General features: G+C 54.8%; 1 protein-coding gene across 2 annotated transcripts in view; it reads right to left on the bottom strand.

The window, feature by feature from the left end:
- LOC138287463 (uncharacterized) overlaps window positions 1–18,682 on the bottom strand; it is a 287,365-nt gene continuing 268,683 nt past the window's right edge. For both annotated transcript variants that reach the window (XM_069227897.1, XM_069227898.1), the window contains exon 19: window positions 1–3,926. In XM_069227897.1, coding sequence (XP_069083998.1) covers window positions 3,734–3,926 — 193 coding nt within the window. In that variant the 3' untranslated portion in view covers window positions 1–3,733. The remainder of the gene's footprint in view (window positions 3,927–18,682) is intronic.

Raw genomic sequence — 18,682 nt, 5'->3', positions numbered from 1 at the left:
TTCAATTTGACTGTAGAAAACATTTCTTAATCGTAATAAATTCCAGGTGGAATCTGACCACCATCTCAATAACTATCTATAAAAAGTCACCTGATTTTGTGGTCAGGTTGTGCCAACTTCAACCTCTGGGTACAGGAGAGCTCCCTTTCTAATTAGATTGCAGGATTTCTTTCAATAGGTTATCAAGCATATGCCACTCAAGAATGTATGTTGATTAAGTGGATATTAAGGTAAATACGTATTGCAAACTATCCAATACCAGCTACTTTCTAGAGTCTCAACAAATCACATAGGAATCTAAGGCTTGCAGTAACAGGCTTTTTATTAAAACAATTATTACTTTCTGGCCACAAATGTAAGTAATTTAAAGATAAATATTAAAAACACATATAATGCAATATTTACTTTGATAAACTAGCGGCATTATTACATTATGGTTTTACTAATGTAGCATATTTTCTAGACACTCAATTACAAATCATGATGGACATAAGTGGACTACTGCCTTTGCAATATTTTGTACAATTTAAGCAAACTGATGTTGGAATTAGTCACAGATAATATTGAGCATGGTTGAAGTGCCCCCCAGATTAATTACCTATGTTTTAATGGGATCAATAAAAACACAAACCAAGTCTGAGAATGGCAGCCATTACAACATGACCTTTTTCATGCTATTAGAACAGGAAAATCACTCACAATATGAGCAACAATTTATAATTCATGTAGTATGGCATTAAGGCAGTGCAACATTAGGAAGAATTTTATTTGAGTTGGAAAACTGATGAAAAACGTGTAATGGCATTGGGATTGGACCAAATAACACAAAGAGGGACCCAGAAGCATTTTAAGACTTGCAGGTACAAACTCCCAAAAAACACAGACAATCACAACAATGTACCTGGGTCTAACAGCTAAAGCCAAGATGGATGTAGAAAAACTTACTACAGATTAAGAAAGGAAAAAGGAAGAAAAAGCAGGCTTTGTTAGGATGAGAACCCTCACCCACCCTGAGGTGGCATGCATTATTATGGTCTTGTTGCGGTGTGGGCTACAACTCCTGAGAGAGGAGGAGCTCTTGTATGTTCAACTACCTTAGGAGAGTCTTAGGTGTGAGTACGCAAAGCAGAGTGCAAGAATGATGGTGTTGTGAATAATAAAAATACCACTGGGACAGACCCTCCAACTTTATTCTTGCCGGCACGGGGCAGGATTAAAAACAGTAAAGTGAAGCAGGGACGAAATTCATCCCCGACTATATTATTTGGTAAAGATGTTTCTGCCCTAAGATTACCCTAAAAAAGTGTTGGGACATTTATCTGGACATATTAAACTCACTATGCTGAAAAGTGCATAAATAAAAATATGCATAAAGATACTGGTACAAACGGTGGTCCTCAATGATCGGGAAGAAGAAACCACCCGTTAGGTACCCACTGTAGTCGGGTATCCTGCCTCCACTCGAGGCTATGCTGGCAAGAAACCCAGGGCTGCGGCAACTTCAGATGCTGATGTGTCTGCTTCTTGCTGGAATCTCATCCTCAAAAGCGGCCTTTTTCATTCTTCTTCTGCCAGAAACATTGATTTGTAGTGAGATTTGCTACATCCAACCCAGCTTTTGCTGTTAGATCCAGGTACATTGTTGTAACTGTCTTTGGTATTGGACCTTCAAATCAATGAGTGCAATTTATATTATTGAATTAGAAATGCCAGGGTGAAAACTTTACATGCCACTATTTACAGTGTTAATTGATTTGCAAGTACGTTAGCAGAAATCTTATTAATGCAATTAGTTATAGCACTTTTTTTTTAATTAGCCAAGTAAGAGAGAATTATTATCCCTATAATTCAGAGCGGTTTAATATGAAGAATAGAATATGGCTGTCAGCTTTATGACTAATGGCTGTCCATTGTGACCACTCATGAAGTAACAAGATACATGATAAATGTAAACAACTACAATGCATCATCAAAATCTGAATGCCTCCCCCCCATGTACATACAGGACCATCTCTTTTAGATCTGACTAATTGAACTATCACCAAAAGAGCTGTTATTCCTTCAGATGTTTGACACAAACCACTTTCAAAAAACAAATAATATTTTCTAGTAAGGGAACACTCAAAATAAATTCTCATACACAGCAGAAGTTAAAATGCTCCACAAAGCACTTACGTGTAAAGCAATGCTTTTTCTCATATTATTGTGCTATGACGGAGGTCAATAAATGTTTTTTAAAAGAACTAGAACCTAGTTAAACTCGATCTCATCTGAATTTCAAGTATGCTCAACATGGAGAGTGGCTAATACAAATTTTAAAAAAAACACTCCTAAAAAAGGCAAAGGGCAAATTAAGGATTTGAGATATTGTAAACGACTGGTCTTGTGTAAGTAATTGTTGGAAGGAAAACAAAATATAAGCATAACCTACATCAAGTAGAATCTAAGCAGGAACATGAGAATTAAATACAAAAAGGAATAGAAAGCAAACACAATATCTGTGTACTTACATTCTATGGACCACAAATCCCTATTGTGACAGTAGACAATGCACACAATGATATGAAATGTCATTGATTGTACAGAAAGCACTACATAAATATCAAGCAAAACAAAATTTGACATTCACGTGTGTTTGGTATAGATAATTTGTTAACATGTTAGGGATAATTAGGCTTATAGTTAGAATGTCTACAAATGGTTGAATGTATGTTAAAGAGATATGTTATGACATAATTATGGATTTTTATAAGTATAGAATGAATAACGCCTTAACCATTGCAAATTTACATTAGGAGTAGTGAAGCATCCGCAAGTAAATAATATTGCAAGCGAAAGTAAAGGACATGTAGTTATAAGACATCTTGACAATTCTGGTAACTATGCTGGTGAAGTTGTTTAGGAAATTGTTCCAAAAGGTGATGAAGTCTGTATTTAATGTCTCTAAACGGCTGGCAAATTAAGGACCCATACTACACAACATAGCCACAACTGAATAAATGGCAATGTGTACCAGATCTAAAATAAGCAGGGACATTTTTATTAAACTCACTTACTGATGGAGAGAAGCAGCAGATGAATATGGAAGCGTATTGCTTCCAGGAATGCCCAACCGTTCGAGGTAACGACATACAACTTTTGTACTCCTTATACCAATGGTCTGTGAGAGCTCTTTTCAAACCTATAGACGTTTGCTGCCAGATCATGGGACCTTACGATTGTGGTGTAAACACTGGTGGAAGAGGGGTGGCTGGGACGCATTGAGACTCTAAGACGTGCCTTGTATCACATTATCACAAAGATACCAACTATGTGCTACTTAGCCAGGCTTTAACCAACAAGTTACTAAGAGGTTGCCATTTAGAAGCCAAGGTAGAAGCATAACAAAACCAACTGAGCATGGTAAGAGATGCTAAGTCACCCGGTTCTATCCTTGTCATGTGCCTTCCTAGTGGAGAACCGAAAAAAATGCAAAGTATCTAAAGTGGTTCATAATTTGTCCGTTATCAATTTAAAGGTCCAATAAGTCCCATTTTGCCTTTGATATAAGACTTTTATCTGAAACATCAGATAAAATCAGATATTTAATCAGATATTTTTGAAATGTATCTCTAATGCTCATGTTTGACAGTTCTGAAGATTAACTTGAATGTGACGGCCTCTAGGAAGAGAAGTCATCAGAATGAGGTAGGGTGCAGAATAGAGAGTTCATGTTTGACCTTTGCTTGTAGGCTCACAACTGCCAACGCTGGGGCTCAGGCCACTGCTCGGCTCTCACATGCCCCAGGCTCATCCTAGCTGGGCTGATGTGTTGGGATATGGGATCCTGGGAGCGAAGGGAGAGGCGAGCGCAGAGCAGGCCCATCCGGACAGTGGTATCCGTGTCCCAACCAGAGACAATGCCAGCGATGATCCCAGCCATGAGACTGCAAGAGAGAATGATTGCCCATGTGAGAATGTGGTGAGACAGCACACGTTTGTGGTGACAACACATAACTTAACAGAGCCAAAGAAACAGTTTACATCTTCAGACAATAACTTTTTGACAAAAGATGACTGAGGCACAGTGGTGTTTTAATAGATAGTCCAGGAATTTAAAAAACAACCAAATGTACTTCAATGAGGCGGTCTTGTTTTGTAATATTTGATTTTATGATTACAGCAGAAGGAAACCTACCAATGCGCGAATGGCTCAGATAAGTAGTTATTAATGCCAGACGGAAAAGCAATACAGAGACAATGAAAGACAACATGTAATATCTACTAGAAAATAAAGAAACACAAACTCTTCCTAAAAAATATCATGGGAACCAAAGAGGATCTGGAAAAAAAGAGCATCGATATCTAATTCAAAACACTTCTTGTATCCTTCATTGGTGAAAACAAAGAACAGCTGCTTGCAGAAATATTATGGGAATTTGGTTGGCTGAAAATGGAAATCAAATGATGCATTTACAGAGCATTTCTGTGAATTTCATTGGTCAAAACAGGTCATATTTTTAAAGATTAAAATTGTTTATTTGTAGATAGATACATATTTTTCGGCTCAGCCAGATGCTACTGCTATTATCATGTATATGTACTGTGTCTGCCCAGATATTAGAATAAATGTGCTGATTCTCTAAAGTTATTTACTAAAATGTACAATGTTTTGCTTACGTTATTATACAATGCTCCATACAATGCCACTGGAGAATATAAATGTTGAGACACACTAAGAGCTCGAGGGCTTTTATGCCTGAAACGCTTTCAAAATAAGCTAATTAGTCAAAATCGAGTGCAAGGATGAAGGAAGGTCTGCACGTACAACGTGATTTTTTTTCTAAAAATGAACTTAAGGGAGTGGATTCAAATCATACATGACATGATATTTACACCTGAAAAAGTGCAAAACAATGCATTATAAATTACTATGAAATCAAGCATATTTAAATAAATAGAAGGAAACCAAAAAAGGTGAGTGACAGCGAGATAGATATTTCTGTGTTCACATCCCCTGGTTAGTCGACGTTTTCATCCTAAAATAATGTATGGGACCATCACATATTAATCCAAGGCACGCTGCGAAAACGCTCACCATTAAAGCACACGCAATACGATGTGCATGATCGGTGCACCCCACTGGGGCCAGTAACTCCAGTTAGCACCCCCGGCAGGGATCACGCGCCGCTCACAATGAGCGTCTACCTGGATAACTTCCCAAACACACAGGGCTCTCTCGGCAACAAGCCCTGATGGGCTTCCATGCAACGTGGGCCGCGCGCGCCTGGCAGGGGACACGCCCACGCCGGGCTTTGTCCAAGAGGAAGCGGGACGAAGGGAGGGGATGGAGGAAGGAGGGGGAGACAAAGATTAGGAAAGCGTGGCAGAGAAACCAAGGCTGGAAAGGAGCCTGCAAGAGTGATAAACAGATAGGGATTCTGGAAAGAAGAGGCGCGAGGTGGAATCAAAACTAGGTAAAAACATTCAGCAGCGCCAGCCATGGGCTCTGAAGAACAAACGTGGCTCCATGAACACATCTATTTTTTAACAAATCAAGCAGCGCACCCAAGTAAAGTGATCATCGATTTGCTCCATAGGCTTCACCTGTTACTGGCCTAATGTTTTTTAAAAAACAGCCATTTACCAGTAAATACACTCTATAAAGACGTGATTAATTCGTAAACCATTTAACCAATACATGTAGACTAATCTGCTTACAAATTAACTATTTACCACAATATAAGCTATCAATTCCGCAGATCTGCACTTGTTATTTTCAGGATACACCCTCGCACGAAAAGCACCAGAAACTGGATAACGGAATCGCTCTTGGGGCAATTGCCCTTCTGGTGCAATGGGTGTGTGTGCCTGCTGGGCCCTGCTGGTGCAATGGGTGTGTGCGCCTGCTGGTGCAATGGGTGTGTGCGCCCTGCTGGTGCAATGAGTGTGTGCGCCCTGCTGGTGCAATAGGGTGTGTGCGCCCTGCTGGTGCAATGCGTGTGTGCGCCCTGCTGGTGCAATGGGTGTGTGCGCCTGCTGGTACAATGGGTGTGTGCGCCTGCTGGTACTGCTGGTGCAATGGCTGTGTGTGCCTGCTGGTGCAATGGGTGTGTGCGCCTGCTGGTGCAATGGGTGTGTGCGCCCTGCTGGTGCAATGGGTGTGTGCGCCCTGCTGGTGCAATGGGTGTGTGCGCCCTGCTGGTGCAATGGGTGTGTGCGCCCTGCTGGTGCAATGGGTGTGTGCGCCCTGCTGGTGCAATGCGTGTGTGCGCCCTGCTGGTGCAATGGGTGTGTGCGCCTGCTGGTGCAATGGGTGTGTGCGCCATGCTGGGCCCTACTGGTGCAATGGGTGTGTGCCCCTGCTGGGCCCTGCTGGTGCAATGGGTGTGTGCGCCCTGCTGGTGCAATGGGTGTGTGCGCCCTGCTGGTGCAATGGGTGTGTGCGCCTGCTGGGCCCTGCTGGTGCAATGGGTGTGTGCGCCCTGCTGGTGCAATGGGTGTGTGCGCCCTGCTGGTGCAATGGGTGTGTGCGCCCTGCTGGGCCCTACTGGTGCAATGGGTGTGTGCGCCTGCTGGTGCAATGGGTGTGTGCGCCCTGCTGGTGCAATGGGTGTGTGCGCCCTGCTGGTGCAATGGGTGTGTGCGCCATGCTGGGCCCTACTGGTGCAATGGGTGTGTGCGCCCTGCTGGTGCAAAGGGTGTGTGCCCCTGCTGGACCCTGCTGGTGCAATGGGTGTGGGCGCATGCTGGGCCCTGCTGGTGCAATGGGTGTGTGCGCCTTCTGGGCCCTGCTGGTGCAATGGGTGTGTGCCTGCTGGGCCCTGCTGGTGCAATGGGTGTGTGCCTGCTGGGCCCTGCTGGTGCAATGGGTGTGTGCGCCCTGCTGGTGCAATGGGTGTGTGCGCCCTGCTGGTGCAATGGGTGTGTGCGCCATGCTGGGCCCTACTGGTGCAATGGGTGTGTGCACCCTGCTGGTGCAAAGGGTGTGTGCCCCTGCTGGACCCTGCTGGTGCAATGGGTGTGGGCGCATGCTGGGCCCTGCTGGTGCAATGGGTGTGTGCGCCTTCTGGGCCCTGCTGGTGCAATGGGTGTGTGCGCCTGCTGGTGCAATGGGTGTATGCGCCCTGCTGGTGCAATGGGTGTATGCGCCCTGCTGGTGCAATGGGTGTGTGCGCCTGCTGGGCCCTGCTGGTGCAATGGGTGTGTGCGCCTGCTGGTGCAATGGGTGTGTGCACCTGCTGGTGAAATGGGTGTATGCGCCCTGCGTGGTGCAATGGGTGTGTGCGCCCTGCGTGGTGCAATGGGTGTGTGCGCCCTGCGTGGTGCAATGGCTGTGTGTGCCCTGCTGGTGCAATGGGTGTGTGTGCCCTGCTGGTGCAATGGGTGTGTGCGCCTGCTGGTGCAATGGGTGTATGAGCCCTGCTGGTGCAATGGGTGTATGCGCCCTGCTGGTGCAATGAGTGTATGCGCCCGGCTGGTGTAATGGGTGTCTGTGCCCTGCTGGTGCAATCGGTGTGTGCGCCTGCTGTTACAATGGGTGTGTGCGCCTGCTGGTACAATGGGTGTGTGCGCCCTGCTGGTCCAATGGGTGTGTGCGCCCTGCTGGTCCAATGGGTGTGTGCGCCCTGCTGGTCCAATGGGTGTGTGCGCCCTGCTGATGCAATGGGTGTGTGCGCGTGCTGGTACAATGGGTGTGTGCGCCCTGCTGGTCCAATGGGTGTGTGCGCCCTGCTGGTCCAATGGGTGTGTGCGCCCTGCTGATGCAATGGGTGTGTGCGCCCTGCTGATGCAATGGGTGTGTGCGCCTGCTGGTGCAATGGGTGTGTGCGCCTGCTGGTGCAATGGGTGTGTGTGCCCTGCTGGTGCAATGGGTGTGTGCGCCTGCTGGTACAATGGGTGTGTGCGCCTGCTGGTGCAATGGGTGTATGCGCCTGCTGGTGAAGTGGGTGTATGCTCCTTGCTGGTGCAATGCATGTGTGTGCCTGCTGTGTCCTGCTGGTGCAATGGGTGTGTGTGCCTGCTGGTGCAATGGGTGTGTGCGCCTGCTGGTACAATGGGTGTGTGCGCCCTGCTGGTACAATGGGTGTGTGCGCCTGCTGGTACAATGGGTGTGTGCGCCTGCTGGTGCAATGGGTGTGTGCGCCCTGCTGGTGCAATGGGTGTCTGCGCCCTGCTGGGCCCTGCTGGTGCAATGGTTGTGTGCCTGCTGCGCCCTGCTGGTGCAATGGGTGTGTGCGCCTGCTGGTGCAATGGGTGTGCACCCTGCTGGTGCAATGGGTGTGTGCGCCTGCTGGTGCAGTGGGGGTGTGTGCGCCCTGCTGGTGCAATGGGTGTGTGCGCCCTGCTGGTGCAATGGGTGTGTGCGGCTGCTGGTGAAATGCGTGTGTGCGCCCTGCTGGTGCAATGCGTGTGTGCGCCCTGCTGGTGCAATGGGTGTATGCGCCCTGCTGGTGCAATGGGTGTGTGCGCCTGCTGGTCCAATGGGTGTGTGCGCCCTGCTGATGCAATGGGTGTGTGCGCCTGCTGGTGCAATGGGTGTGTGCGCCTGCTGGTGCAATGGGTGTGTGCGCCTGCTGGTGCAATGGGTGTATGCGCCTGCTGGTGCAATGGGTGTATGCGCCCTGCTGGTGCAATGGGTGTATGCGCCCTGCTGGTGCAATGGGTGTATGCGCCCTGCTGGTGCAATGGGTGTATGCGCCCTGCTGGTGCAATGGGTTTCGCCTGCTGGGTCCTGCTGGTGCAATGGGTGTGTGCGCCTGCTGGTGCAATGGGTGTGTGCGCCTGCTGGTGCAATGGGTGTGCGCCCGGCTGGTGCAATGGGTGTATGCGCCCTGCTGGTGCAATGGGTGTATGCGCCCTTCTGGCGCAATGGGTGTATGCGCCCTGCTGGTGCAATGGGTGTATGCGCCCTGCTGGTGCAATGGGTGTATGCGCCCTGCTGGTGCAATGGGTGTATGCGCCCTGCTGGTGCAATGGGTATATGCGCCCTGCTGGTGCAATGGGTGTATGCGCCCTGCTGGTGCAATGGGTGTGTGCGCCTGCTGGTGCAATGGGTGTATGCGCCTGCTGGTGAAGTGGGTGTATGCTCCTTGCTGGTGCAATGCATGTGTGTGCCTGCTGTGTCCTGCTGGTGCAATGGGTGTGTGTGCCTGCTGGGTCCTGCTGGTGCAATGGGTGTGTGTGCCTTCTGGGTCCTGCTGGTGCAATGGGTGTGTGTGCCTGCTGGTGCAATGGGTGTATGCGCATACTGGTGAAGTGGGTGTATGCTCCCTGCTGGTGCAATGGGTGTGTGTGCCTGCTGGGTCCTGCTGCTGCAATGGGTGTGTGCGCCTGCATGTGCAATGGATGTATGCGCCCTGCTGGTGCAATGGGTGTGTGCGCCCTGCTTGTGCAATGGGTGTGTGCGCCCTGCTGGTGCAATGGGTGTGTGCGCCCTGCTGGTGCAATGGGTGTGTGCGCCCTGCTGGTGCAATGGGTGTATGCGCCCTGCTGGTGCAATGGGTGTGCGCCTGCTGGGCCCTGCTGGTGCAATGGGTGTGTGCCTGCTGCGCCCTGCTGGTGCAATGGGTGTGTGCACCTGCTGGTGCAATGGGTGTATGCGCCCTGCTGGTGCAATGGGTGTATGCGCCCTGCTGGTGCAATGGGTGTATGCGCCCTGCTGGTGCAATGGGTGTATGCGCCCTGCTGGTGCAATGGGTGTATGCGCCTGCTGGTGAAGTGGGTGTATGCTCCTTGCTGGTGCAATGCATTTTTGTGCCTGCTGGGTCCTGCTGGTGCAATGGGTGTGTGTGCCTGCTGGGTCCTGCTATTGCAATGGGTGTATGTGCCTGATGGATTCTGCTGGTGCAATGGGTGTATGTGCCTGCTGGATACTGCTGGTGCAATGGGTGTATACGCCCTGCTGGCGCAATGGGTATATGCGCCCTGCTGGTGCAATGGGTGTATGCGCCCTGCTGGTGCAATGGGTGTGCGCTTGCTGGGCCCTGCTGGTGCAATGGGTGTGTGCCTGCTGCGCCCTGCTGGTGCAATGGGTGTGTGCACCTGCTGGTGCAATGGGTGTGTGCGCCCTGCTGGTGCAATGGGTGTGTGCGCCCTGCTGGTGCAATGGGTGTGTGCGCCCTGCTGGTGCAATGGGTGTGTGCGCCCTGCTGGTGCAATGGGTGTGTGCGCCCTGCTGGTGCAATGGGTGTGTGCGCCATGCTGGTGCAATGGGTGTGTGCGCCCTGCTGGTGCAATGGGTATGTGCGCCCTGCTGGTGCAATGGGTGTGTGCGCCCTGCTGGTGCAATGGGTGTGTGCGCCCTGCTGGTGCAATGGGTGTATGCGCCCTGCTGGTGCAATGGGTGTGTGCACCTTCTGGTGCAATGGGTGTGCGCCTGCTGGGCCCTGCTGGTGCAATGGGTGTGTGCGCCTGCTGGTGCAATGGGTGTGTGCGCCTGCTGGTGCAATGGGTGTGCGCCCTGCTGGTGCAATGGGTGTATGCGCCCTGCTGGTGCAATGGGTGTATGCGCCCTGCTGGTGCAATGGGTGTGTGCGCCCTGCTGGTGCAATGGGTGTGTGCGCCTGCTGGTGCAATGTGTGTATGCGCCTGCTGGTGAAGTGGGTGTATGCTCCTTGCTGGTGCAATGCATGTGTGTGCCTGCTGTGTCCTGCTGGTGCAATGGGTGTGTGTGCCTGCTGGGTCCTGCTGGTGCAATGGGTGTGTGTGCCTTCTGGGTCCTGCTGGTGCAATGGGTGTGTGTGCCTGCTGGTGCAATGGGTGTATGCGCATACTGGTGAAGTGGGTGTATGCTCCCTGCTGGTGCAATGGGTGTGTGTGCCTGCTGGGTCCTGCTGCTGCAATGGGTGTGTGCGCCTGCATGTGCAATGGATGTATGCGCCCTGCTGGTGCAATGGGTGTGTGCGCCCTGCTGGTGCAATGGGTGTGTGCGCCCTGCTGGTGCAATGGGTGTATGCGCCCTGCTGGTGCAATGGGTGTGCGCCTGCTGGGCCCGGCTGGTGCAATGGGTTTGTGCCTGCTGCGCCCTGCTGGTGCAATGGGTGTGTGCGCCTGCTGGTGCAATGGGTGTATGCGCCCTGCTGGTGCAATGGGTGTATGCGCCCTGCTGGTGCAATGGGTGTATGCGCCCTGCTGGTGCAATGGGTGTATGCGCCCTGCTGGTGCAATGGGTGTATGCGCCTGCTAGTGCAATGGGTGTATGCGCCTGCTGGTGAAGTGGGTGTATGCTCCTTGCTGGTGCAATGCATGTTTGTGCCTGCTGGGTCCTGCTGGTGCAATGGGTGTGTGTGCCTGCTGGGTCCTGCTATTGCAATGGGTGTATGTGCCTGATGGATTCTGCTGGTCTAATGGGTGTATGTGCCTGCTGGATCCTGCTGGATCCTGCTGGTGCAATGGGTGTATACGCCCTGCTGGCGCAATGGGTGTATGCGCCCTGCTGGTGCAATGGGTGTGTGCTTGCTGGGCCCTGCTGGTGCAATGGGTGTGTGCCTGCTGCGCCCTGCTGGTGCAATGGGTGTGTGCACCTGCTGGTGCAATGGGTGTGTGCGCCTGCTGGTGCAATGGGTGTGTGCGCCCTGCTGGTGCAATGGGTGTGTGCGCCCTGCTGGTGCAATGGGTGTGTGCGCCCTGCTGGTGCAATGGGTGTGTGCGCCCTGCTGGTGCAATGGGTGTGTGCGCTCTGCTGGTGCAATGGGTGTGTGCGCCCTGCTGGTGCAATGGGTGTGTGCGCCCTGCTGGTGCAATGGGTGTGTGCGCCCTGCTGGTGCAATGGGTGTGTGCGCCCTGCTGGTGCAATGGGTGTGTGCGCCATGCTGGTGCAATGGGTGTGTGCTCCCTGCTGGTGCAATGGCTGTGTGCGCCCTGCTGGTGCAATGGGTGTGTGCGCCATGCTGGTGCAATGGGTGTGCGCGCCCTGCTGGTGCAATGGGTGTATGCGCCATGCTGGTGCAATGGGTATGCGCCTGCTGGGCCCTGCTGGTGCAATGGGTGTATGCGCCCTGCTGGTGCAATGGGTGTATGCGCATGCTGGTGCAATGGGTGTGTGCGCCTGCTGGTGCAATGGGTGTGTGCGCCCTGCTGGTGCAATGGGTGTGTGCGCCCTGCTGGTGCAAAAATGTGTGTGCGCCCCTCTGTGCAATGGGTGTATGCCCCCTGCTGGTGCAATGGGTGTGTGCGCCACGCTGGTGCAATGGGTGTGTGCGCCATGCTGGTGCAATGGGTGTGTGCGCCATGCTGGTGCAATGGGTGTGCGCCTGCTGGGCCCTGCTAGTGCAATGGGTGTATGCGCCCTGCTGGTGCAATGGGTGTACGCGCCCTGCTGTTGCAATGGGTGTGTGCGCCTGCTGGTACAATGGGTGTGTGCGCCTGCTGGAGCAATGGGTGTGTGCACCCTGCTGGTGCAATGGGTGTGTGCGCCCTGCTGGTGCAATGGGTGTGTGCGCCCTGCTGGTGCAATGGGTGTGTGCGCCCTGCTGTGCAATGGGTGTATGGGCCATGCTGGTGCAATGTGTGTATGGGCCATGCTGGTGCAATGGGCGTGTGCGCCTTCTGTTGCGATGGGCGTATGCGCCCTCTTGGTGCAATGGGTGTGTGCGCCCTCTTGGTGCAATGGGTGTGTGCGTCCTGCTGGTGCAATGGGTGTGTGCGTCCTGCTAGTAAAATGGGTGTGTGCCCTGCTGGTACAATGGGTGTGTGCCCTGCTGGTGGAATGGGTGTGTGCGCCTGCTGGTGGAATGGGTGTGTGCGCCCTAATGGTGCAATGGGTGTGTGCGCCCTGCTGGTGCAATGGGTGTATGCGCCCTGCTGGTGCAATGGGTGTATGCGCCCTGCTGGTGCAATGGGTGTGTGCTTGCTGGGCCCTGCTGGTGCAATGGGTGTGTGCCTGCTGCGCCCTGCTGGTGCAATGGGTGTGTGCACCCTGCTGGTGCAATGGGTGTGTGCGCCCTGCTGGTGCAATGGGTGTGTGCGCCCTGCTGGTGCAATGGGTGTGTGCGCCATGCTGGTGCAATGGGTGTGTGCGCCCTGCTGGTGCAATGGGTGTGTGCGCCCTGTAGGTGCAATGGGTGTGTGCGCCCTGCTGGTGCAATGGGTGTGTGCGCCCTGCTGGTGCAATGGGTGTGTGCGCCCTGCTGGTGCAATGGGTGTGTGCGCCCTGCTGGTGCAATGGGTGTATGCGCCCTGCTGGTGCAATGGGTGTGTGCACCTTCTGTTGCAATGGGTGTGTGCGCCTGCTGGTGCAATGGGTGTGCGCGCCCTGCTGGTGCAATGGGTGTGTGCGCCATGCTGGTGCAATGGGTGTGTGCGCCATGCTGGTGCAATGGGTGTGTGCGCCATGCTGGTGCAATGGGTGTGCACGCCCTGCTGGTGCAATGGGTGTATGCGCCATGCTGGTGCAATGGGTGTGCGCGCCCTGCTGGTGCAATGGGTGTATGCGCATGCTGGTGCAATGGGTGTGTGCGCCTGCTGGTGCAATGGGTGTGTGCGCCTGCTGGTGCAATGGGTGTGTGCGCCCTGCTGGTGCAATGGGTGTGTGCGCCCTGCTGGTGCAATGGGTGTGTGCGCCCTGCTGGTGCAATGGGTGTGTGCGCCTTTCTGTGCAATGGGTGTATGCCCCCTGCTGGTGCAATGGGTGTGTGCGCCATGCTGGTGCAATGGGTGTGTGCGCCATGCTGGTGCAATGGGTGTGTGCGCCATGCTGGTGCAATGGGTGTGCGCCTGCTGGGCCCTGCTAGTGCAATGGGTGTATGCGCCCTGCTGGTGCAATGGGTGTACCCGCCCTGCTGGTGCAATGGGTGTGTGCGCCTGCTGGTACAATGGGTGTGTGCGCCTGCTGGTGCAATGGGTGTGTGCACCCTGCTGGTGCAATGGGTGTGTGCGCCCTGCTGGTGCAATGGGTGTGTGCGCCCTGCTGGTGCAATGGGTGTGTGCGCCCTGCTGTGCAATGGGTGTATGGGCCATGCTGGTGCAATGTGTGTATGGGCCATGCTGGTGCAATGGGCGTGTGCGCCTTCTGTTGCAATGGGCGTATGCGCCCTCTTGGTGCAATGGGTGTGTGCGCCCTCTTGGTGCAATGGGTGTGTGCGTCCTGCTGGTGCAATGGGTGTGTGCGTCCTGCTAGTAAAATGGGTGTGTGCCCTGCTGGTACAATGGGTGTGTGCCCTGCTGGTGGAATGGGTGTGTGCGCCTGCTGGTGGAATGGGTGTGTGCGCCATAATGGTGCAATGGGTGTGTGCGCCCTGCTGGTGCAATGGGTGTGTGCGCCCTTCTGTGCAATGGGTGTATGGGCCATGCTGGTGCAATGTGTGTATGGGCCATGCTGGTGCAATGGGCGTGTGCGCCTTCTGTTGCAATGGGCGTATGCGCCCTCTTGGTGCAATGGGTGTGTGTGCCCTCTTGGTGCAATGGGTGTGTGCGTCCTGCTGGTGCAATGGGTGTGTGCCCTGCTAGTAAAATGGGTATGTGCCCTGCTGGTACAATGGGTGTGTGCGCCTGCTGGTGGAATGGGTGTGTGCGCCCTAATGGTGCAATGGGTGTGTGCGCCCTGCTGGTGCAATGGGTGTGTGCGCCATGCTGGTGCAATGGGTGTATGCGCCATGCTGGTGCAATGGGTGTATGCGCCATGCTGGTGCAATGGGTGTATGCGCCATGCTGGGCCCTGCTGGTGCAATGGGTGTATGCGCCCTGCTGGCGCAATGGGTGTGCGCCTGCTGGGCCCGGCTGGTGCAATGGGTTTGTGCCTGCTGCGCCCTGCTGGTGCAATGGGTGTGTGCGCCTGCTGGTGCAATGGGTGTATGCGCCCTGCTGGTGCAATGGGTGTATGCGCCCTGCTGGTGCAATGGGTGTATGCGCCCTGCTGGTGCAATGGGTGTATGCGCCCTGCTGGTGCAATGGGTGTATGCGCCTGCTAGTGCAATGGGTGTATGCGCCTGCTGGTGAAGTGGGTGTATGCTCCTTGCTGGTGCAATGCATGTTTGTGCCTGCTGGGTCCTGCTGGTGCAATGGGTGTGTGTGCCTGCTGGGTCCTGCTATTGCAATGGGTGTATGTGCCTGATGGATTCTGCTGGTCTAATGGGTGTATGTGCCTGCTGGATCCTGCTGGATCCTGCTGGTGCAATGGGTGTATACGCCCTGCTGGCGCAATGGGTGTATGCGCCCTGCTGGTGCAATGGGTGTGTGCTTGCTGGGCCCTGCTGGTGCAATGGGTGTGTGCCTGCTGCGCCCTGCTGGTGCAATGGGTGTGTGCACCTGCTGGTGCAATGGGTGTGTGCACCTGCTGGTGCAATGGGTGTGTGCGCCCTGCTGGTGCAATGGGTGTGTGCGCCCTGCTGGTGCAATGGGTGTGTGCGCCCTGCTGGTGCAATGGGTGTGTGCGCTCTGCTGGTGCAATGGGTGTGTGCGCCCTGCTGGTGCAATGGGTGTGTGCGCCCTGCTGGTGCAATGGGTGTGTGCGCCCTGCTGGTGCAATGGGTGTGTGCGCCCTGCTGGTGCAATGGGTGTGTGCGCCATGCTGGTGCAATGGGTGTGTGCTCCCTGCTGGTGCAATGGCTGTGTGCGCCCTGCTGGTGCAATGGGTGTGTGCGCCATGCTGGTGCAATGGGTGTGCGCGCCCTGCTGGTGCAATGGGTGTATGCGCCATGCTGGTGCAATGGGTATGCGCCTGCTGGGCCCTGCTGGTGCAATGGGTGTATGCGCCCTGCTGGTGCAATGGGTGTATGCGCATGCTGGTGCAATGGGTGTGTGCGCCTGCTGGTGCAATGGGTGTGTGCGCCCTGCTGGTGCAATGGGTGTGTGCGCCCTGCTGGTGCAAAAATGTGTGTGCGCCCCTCTGTGCAATGGGTGTATGCCCCCTGCTGGTGCAATGGGTGTGTGCGCCACGCTGGTGCAATGGGTGTGTGCGCCATGCTGGTGCAATGGGTGTGTGCGCCATGCTGGTGCAATGGGTGTGCGCCTGCTGGGCCCTGCTAGTGCAATGGGTGTATGCGCCCTGCTGGTGCAATGGGTGTACGCGCCCTGCTGTTGCAATGGGTGTGTGCGCCTGCTGGTACAATGGGTGTGTGCGCCTGCTGGAGCAATGGGTGTGTGCACCCTGCTGGTGCAATGGGTGTGTGCGCCCTGCTGGTGCAATGGGTGTGTGCGCCCTGCTGGTGCAATGGGTGTGTGCGCCCTGCTGTGCAATGGGTGTATGGGCCATGCTGGTGCAATGTGTGTATGGGCCATGCTGGTGCAATGGGCGTGTGCGCCTTCTGTTGCGATGGGCGTATGCGCCCTCTTGGTGCAATGGGTGTGTGCGCCCTCTTGGTGCAATGGGTGTGTGCGTCCTGCTGGTGCAATGGGTGTGTGCGTCCTGCTAGTAAAATGGGTGTGTGCCCTGCTGGTACAATGGGTGTGTGCCCTGCTGGTGGAATGGGTGTGTGCGCCTGCTGGTGGAATGGGTGTGTGCGCCCTAATGGTGCAATGGGTGTGTGCGCCCTGCTGGTGCAATGGGTGTATGCGCCCTGCTGGTGCAATGGGTGTATGCGCCCTGCTGGTGCAATGGGTGTGTGCTTGCTGGGCCCTGCTGGTGCAATGGGTGTGTGCCTGCTGCGCCCTGCTGGTGCAATGGGTGTGTGCACCCTGCTGGTGCAATGGGTGTGTGCGCCCTGCTGGTGCAATGGGTGTGTGCGCCCTGCTGGTGCAATGGGTGTGTGCGCCATGCTGGTGCAATGGGTGTGTGCGCCCTGCAGGTGCAATGGGTGTGTGCGCCCTGCTGGTGCAATGGGTGTGTGCGCCCTGCTGGTGCAATGGGTGTGTGCGCCCTGCTGGTGCAATGGGTGTGTGCGCCCTGCTGGTGCAATGGGTGTGTGCGCCCTGCTGGTGCAATGGGTGTATGCGCCCTGCTGGTGCAATGGGTGTGTGCACCTTCTGTTGCAATGGGTGTGTGCGCCTGCTGGTGCAATGGGTGTGCGCGCCCTGCTGGTGCAATGGGTGTGTGCGCCATGCTGGTGCAATGGGTGTGTGCGCCATGCTGGTGCAATGGGTGTGTGCGCCATGCTGGTGCAATGGGTGTGCACGCCCTGCTGGTGCAATGGGTGTATGCGCCATGCTGGTGCAATGGGTGTGCGCCTGCTGGGCCCTGCTGGTGCAATGGGTGTATGCGCCCTGCTGGTGCAATGGGTGTATGCGCATGCTGGTGCAATGGGTGTGTGCGCCTGCTGGTGCAATGGGTGTGTGCGCCTGCTGGTGCAATGGGTGTGTGCGCCCTGCTGGTGCAATGGGTGTGTGCGCCCTGCTGGTGCAATGGGTGTGTGCGCCCTGCTGGTGCAATGGGTGTGTGCGCCTTTCTGTGCAATGGGTGTATGCCCCCTGCTGGTGCAATGGGTGTGTGCGCCATGCTGGTGCAATGGGTGTGTGCGCCATGCTGGTGCAATGGGTGTGTGCGCCATGCTGGTGCAATGGGTGTGCGCCTGCTGGGCCCTGCTAGTGCAATGGGTGTATGCGCCCTGCTGGTGCAATGGGTGTACCCGCCCTGCTGGTGCAATGGGTGTGTGCGCCTGCTGGTACAATGGGTGTGTGCGCCTGCTGGTGCAATGGGTGTGTGCACCCTGCTGGTGCAATGGGTGTGTGCGCCCTGCTGGTGCAATGGGTGTGTGCGCCCTGCTGGTGCAATGGGTGTGTGCGCCCTGCTGTGCAATGGGTGTATGGGCCATGCTGGTGCAATGTGTGTATGGGCCATGCTGGTGCAATGGGCGTGTGCGCCTTCTGTTGCAATGGGCGTATGCGCCCTCTTGGTGCAATGGGTGTGTGCGCCCTCTTGGTGCAATGGGTGTGTGCGTCCTGCTGGTGCAATGGGTGTGTGCGTCCTGCTAGTAAAATGGGTGTGTGCCCTGCTGGTACAATGGGTGTGTGCCCTGCTGGTGGAATGGGTGTGTGCGCCTGCTGGTGGAATGGGTGTGTGCGCCATAATGGTGCAATGGGTGTGTGCGCCCTGCTGGTGCAATGGGTGTGTGCGCCCGTCTGTGCAATGGGTGTATGGGCCATGCTGGTGCAATGTGTGTATGGGCCATGCTGGTGCAATGGGCGTGTGCGCCTTCTGTTGCAATGGGCGTATGCGCCCTCTTGGTGCAATGGGTGTGTGCGCCCTCTTGGTGCAATGGGTGTGTGCGTCCTGCTGGTGCAATGGGTGTGTGCCCTGCTAGTAAAATGGGTATGTGCCCTGCTGGTACAATGGGTGTGTGCGCCTGCTGGTGGAATGGGTGTGTGCGCCCTAATGGTGCAATGGGTGTGTGCGCCCTGCTGGTGCAATGGGTGTGTGCGCCATGCTGGTGCAATGGGTGTATGCGCCATGCTGGTGCAATGGGTGTATGCGCCATGCTGGTGCAATGGGTGTATGCGCCATGCTGGGCCCTGCTGGTGCAATGGGTGTATGCGCCCTGCTGGCGCAATGGGTGTATACGCCCTGCTGGCGCAATGGGTGTATACGCCCTGCTGGCGCAATGGGTGTATGCACCCTGCTGGTGCAATGGGTGTGTGCGCCCTGCTGGTGCAATGGGTGTGTGCTCCCTGCTGGTGCAATGGGTGTGTGCGCCCTGCTGGTGCAATGGGTGTGTGCGCCCTGCTGGTGCAATGGGTGTGTGCGCCCTGCTGGTGCAATGGGTGTGTGCGCCCTGCTGGTGCAATGGGTGTATGCCCCCTGCTGTGCAATGGGTGTATGCCCCCTGCTGGT

The sequence above is a fragment of the Pleurodeles waltl genome, chromosome 4_1 (assembly GCF_031143425.1).
Source record: "Pleurodeles waltl isolate 20211129_DDA chromosome 4_1, aPleWal1.hap1.20221129, whole genome shotgun sequence".
Classification (NCBI taxonomy): domain Eukaryota; kingdom Metazoa; phylum Chordata; class Amphibia; order Caudata; family Salamandridae; genus Pleurodeles; species Pleurodeles waltl.
This window is presented reverse-complemented; position numbering and strand designations above follow the sequence as displayed.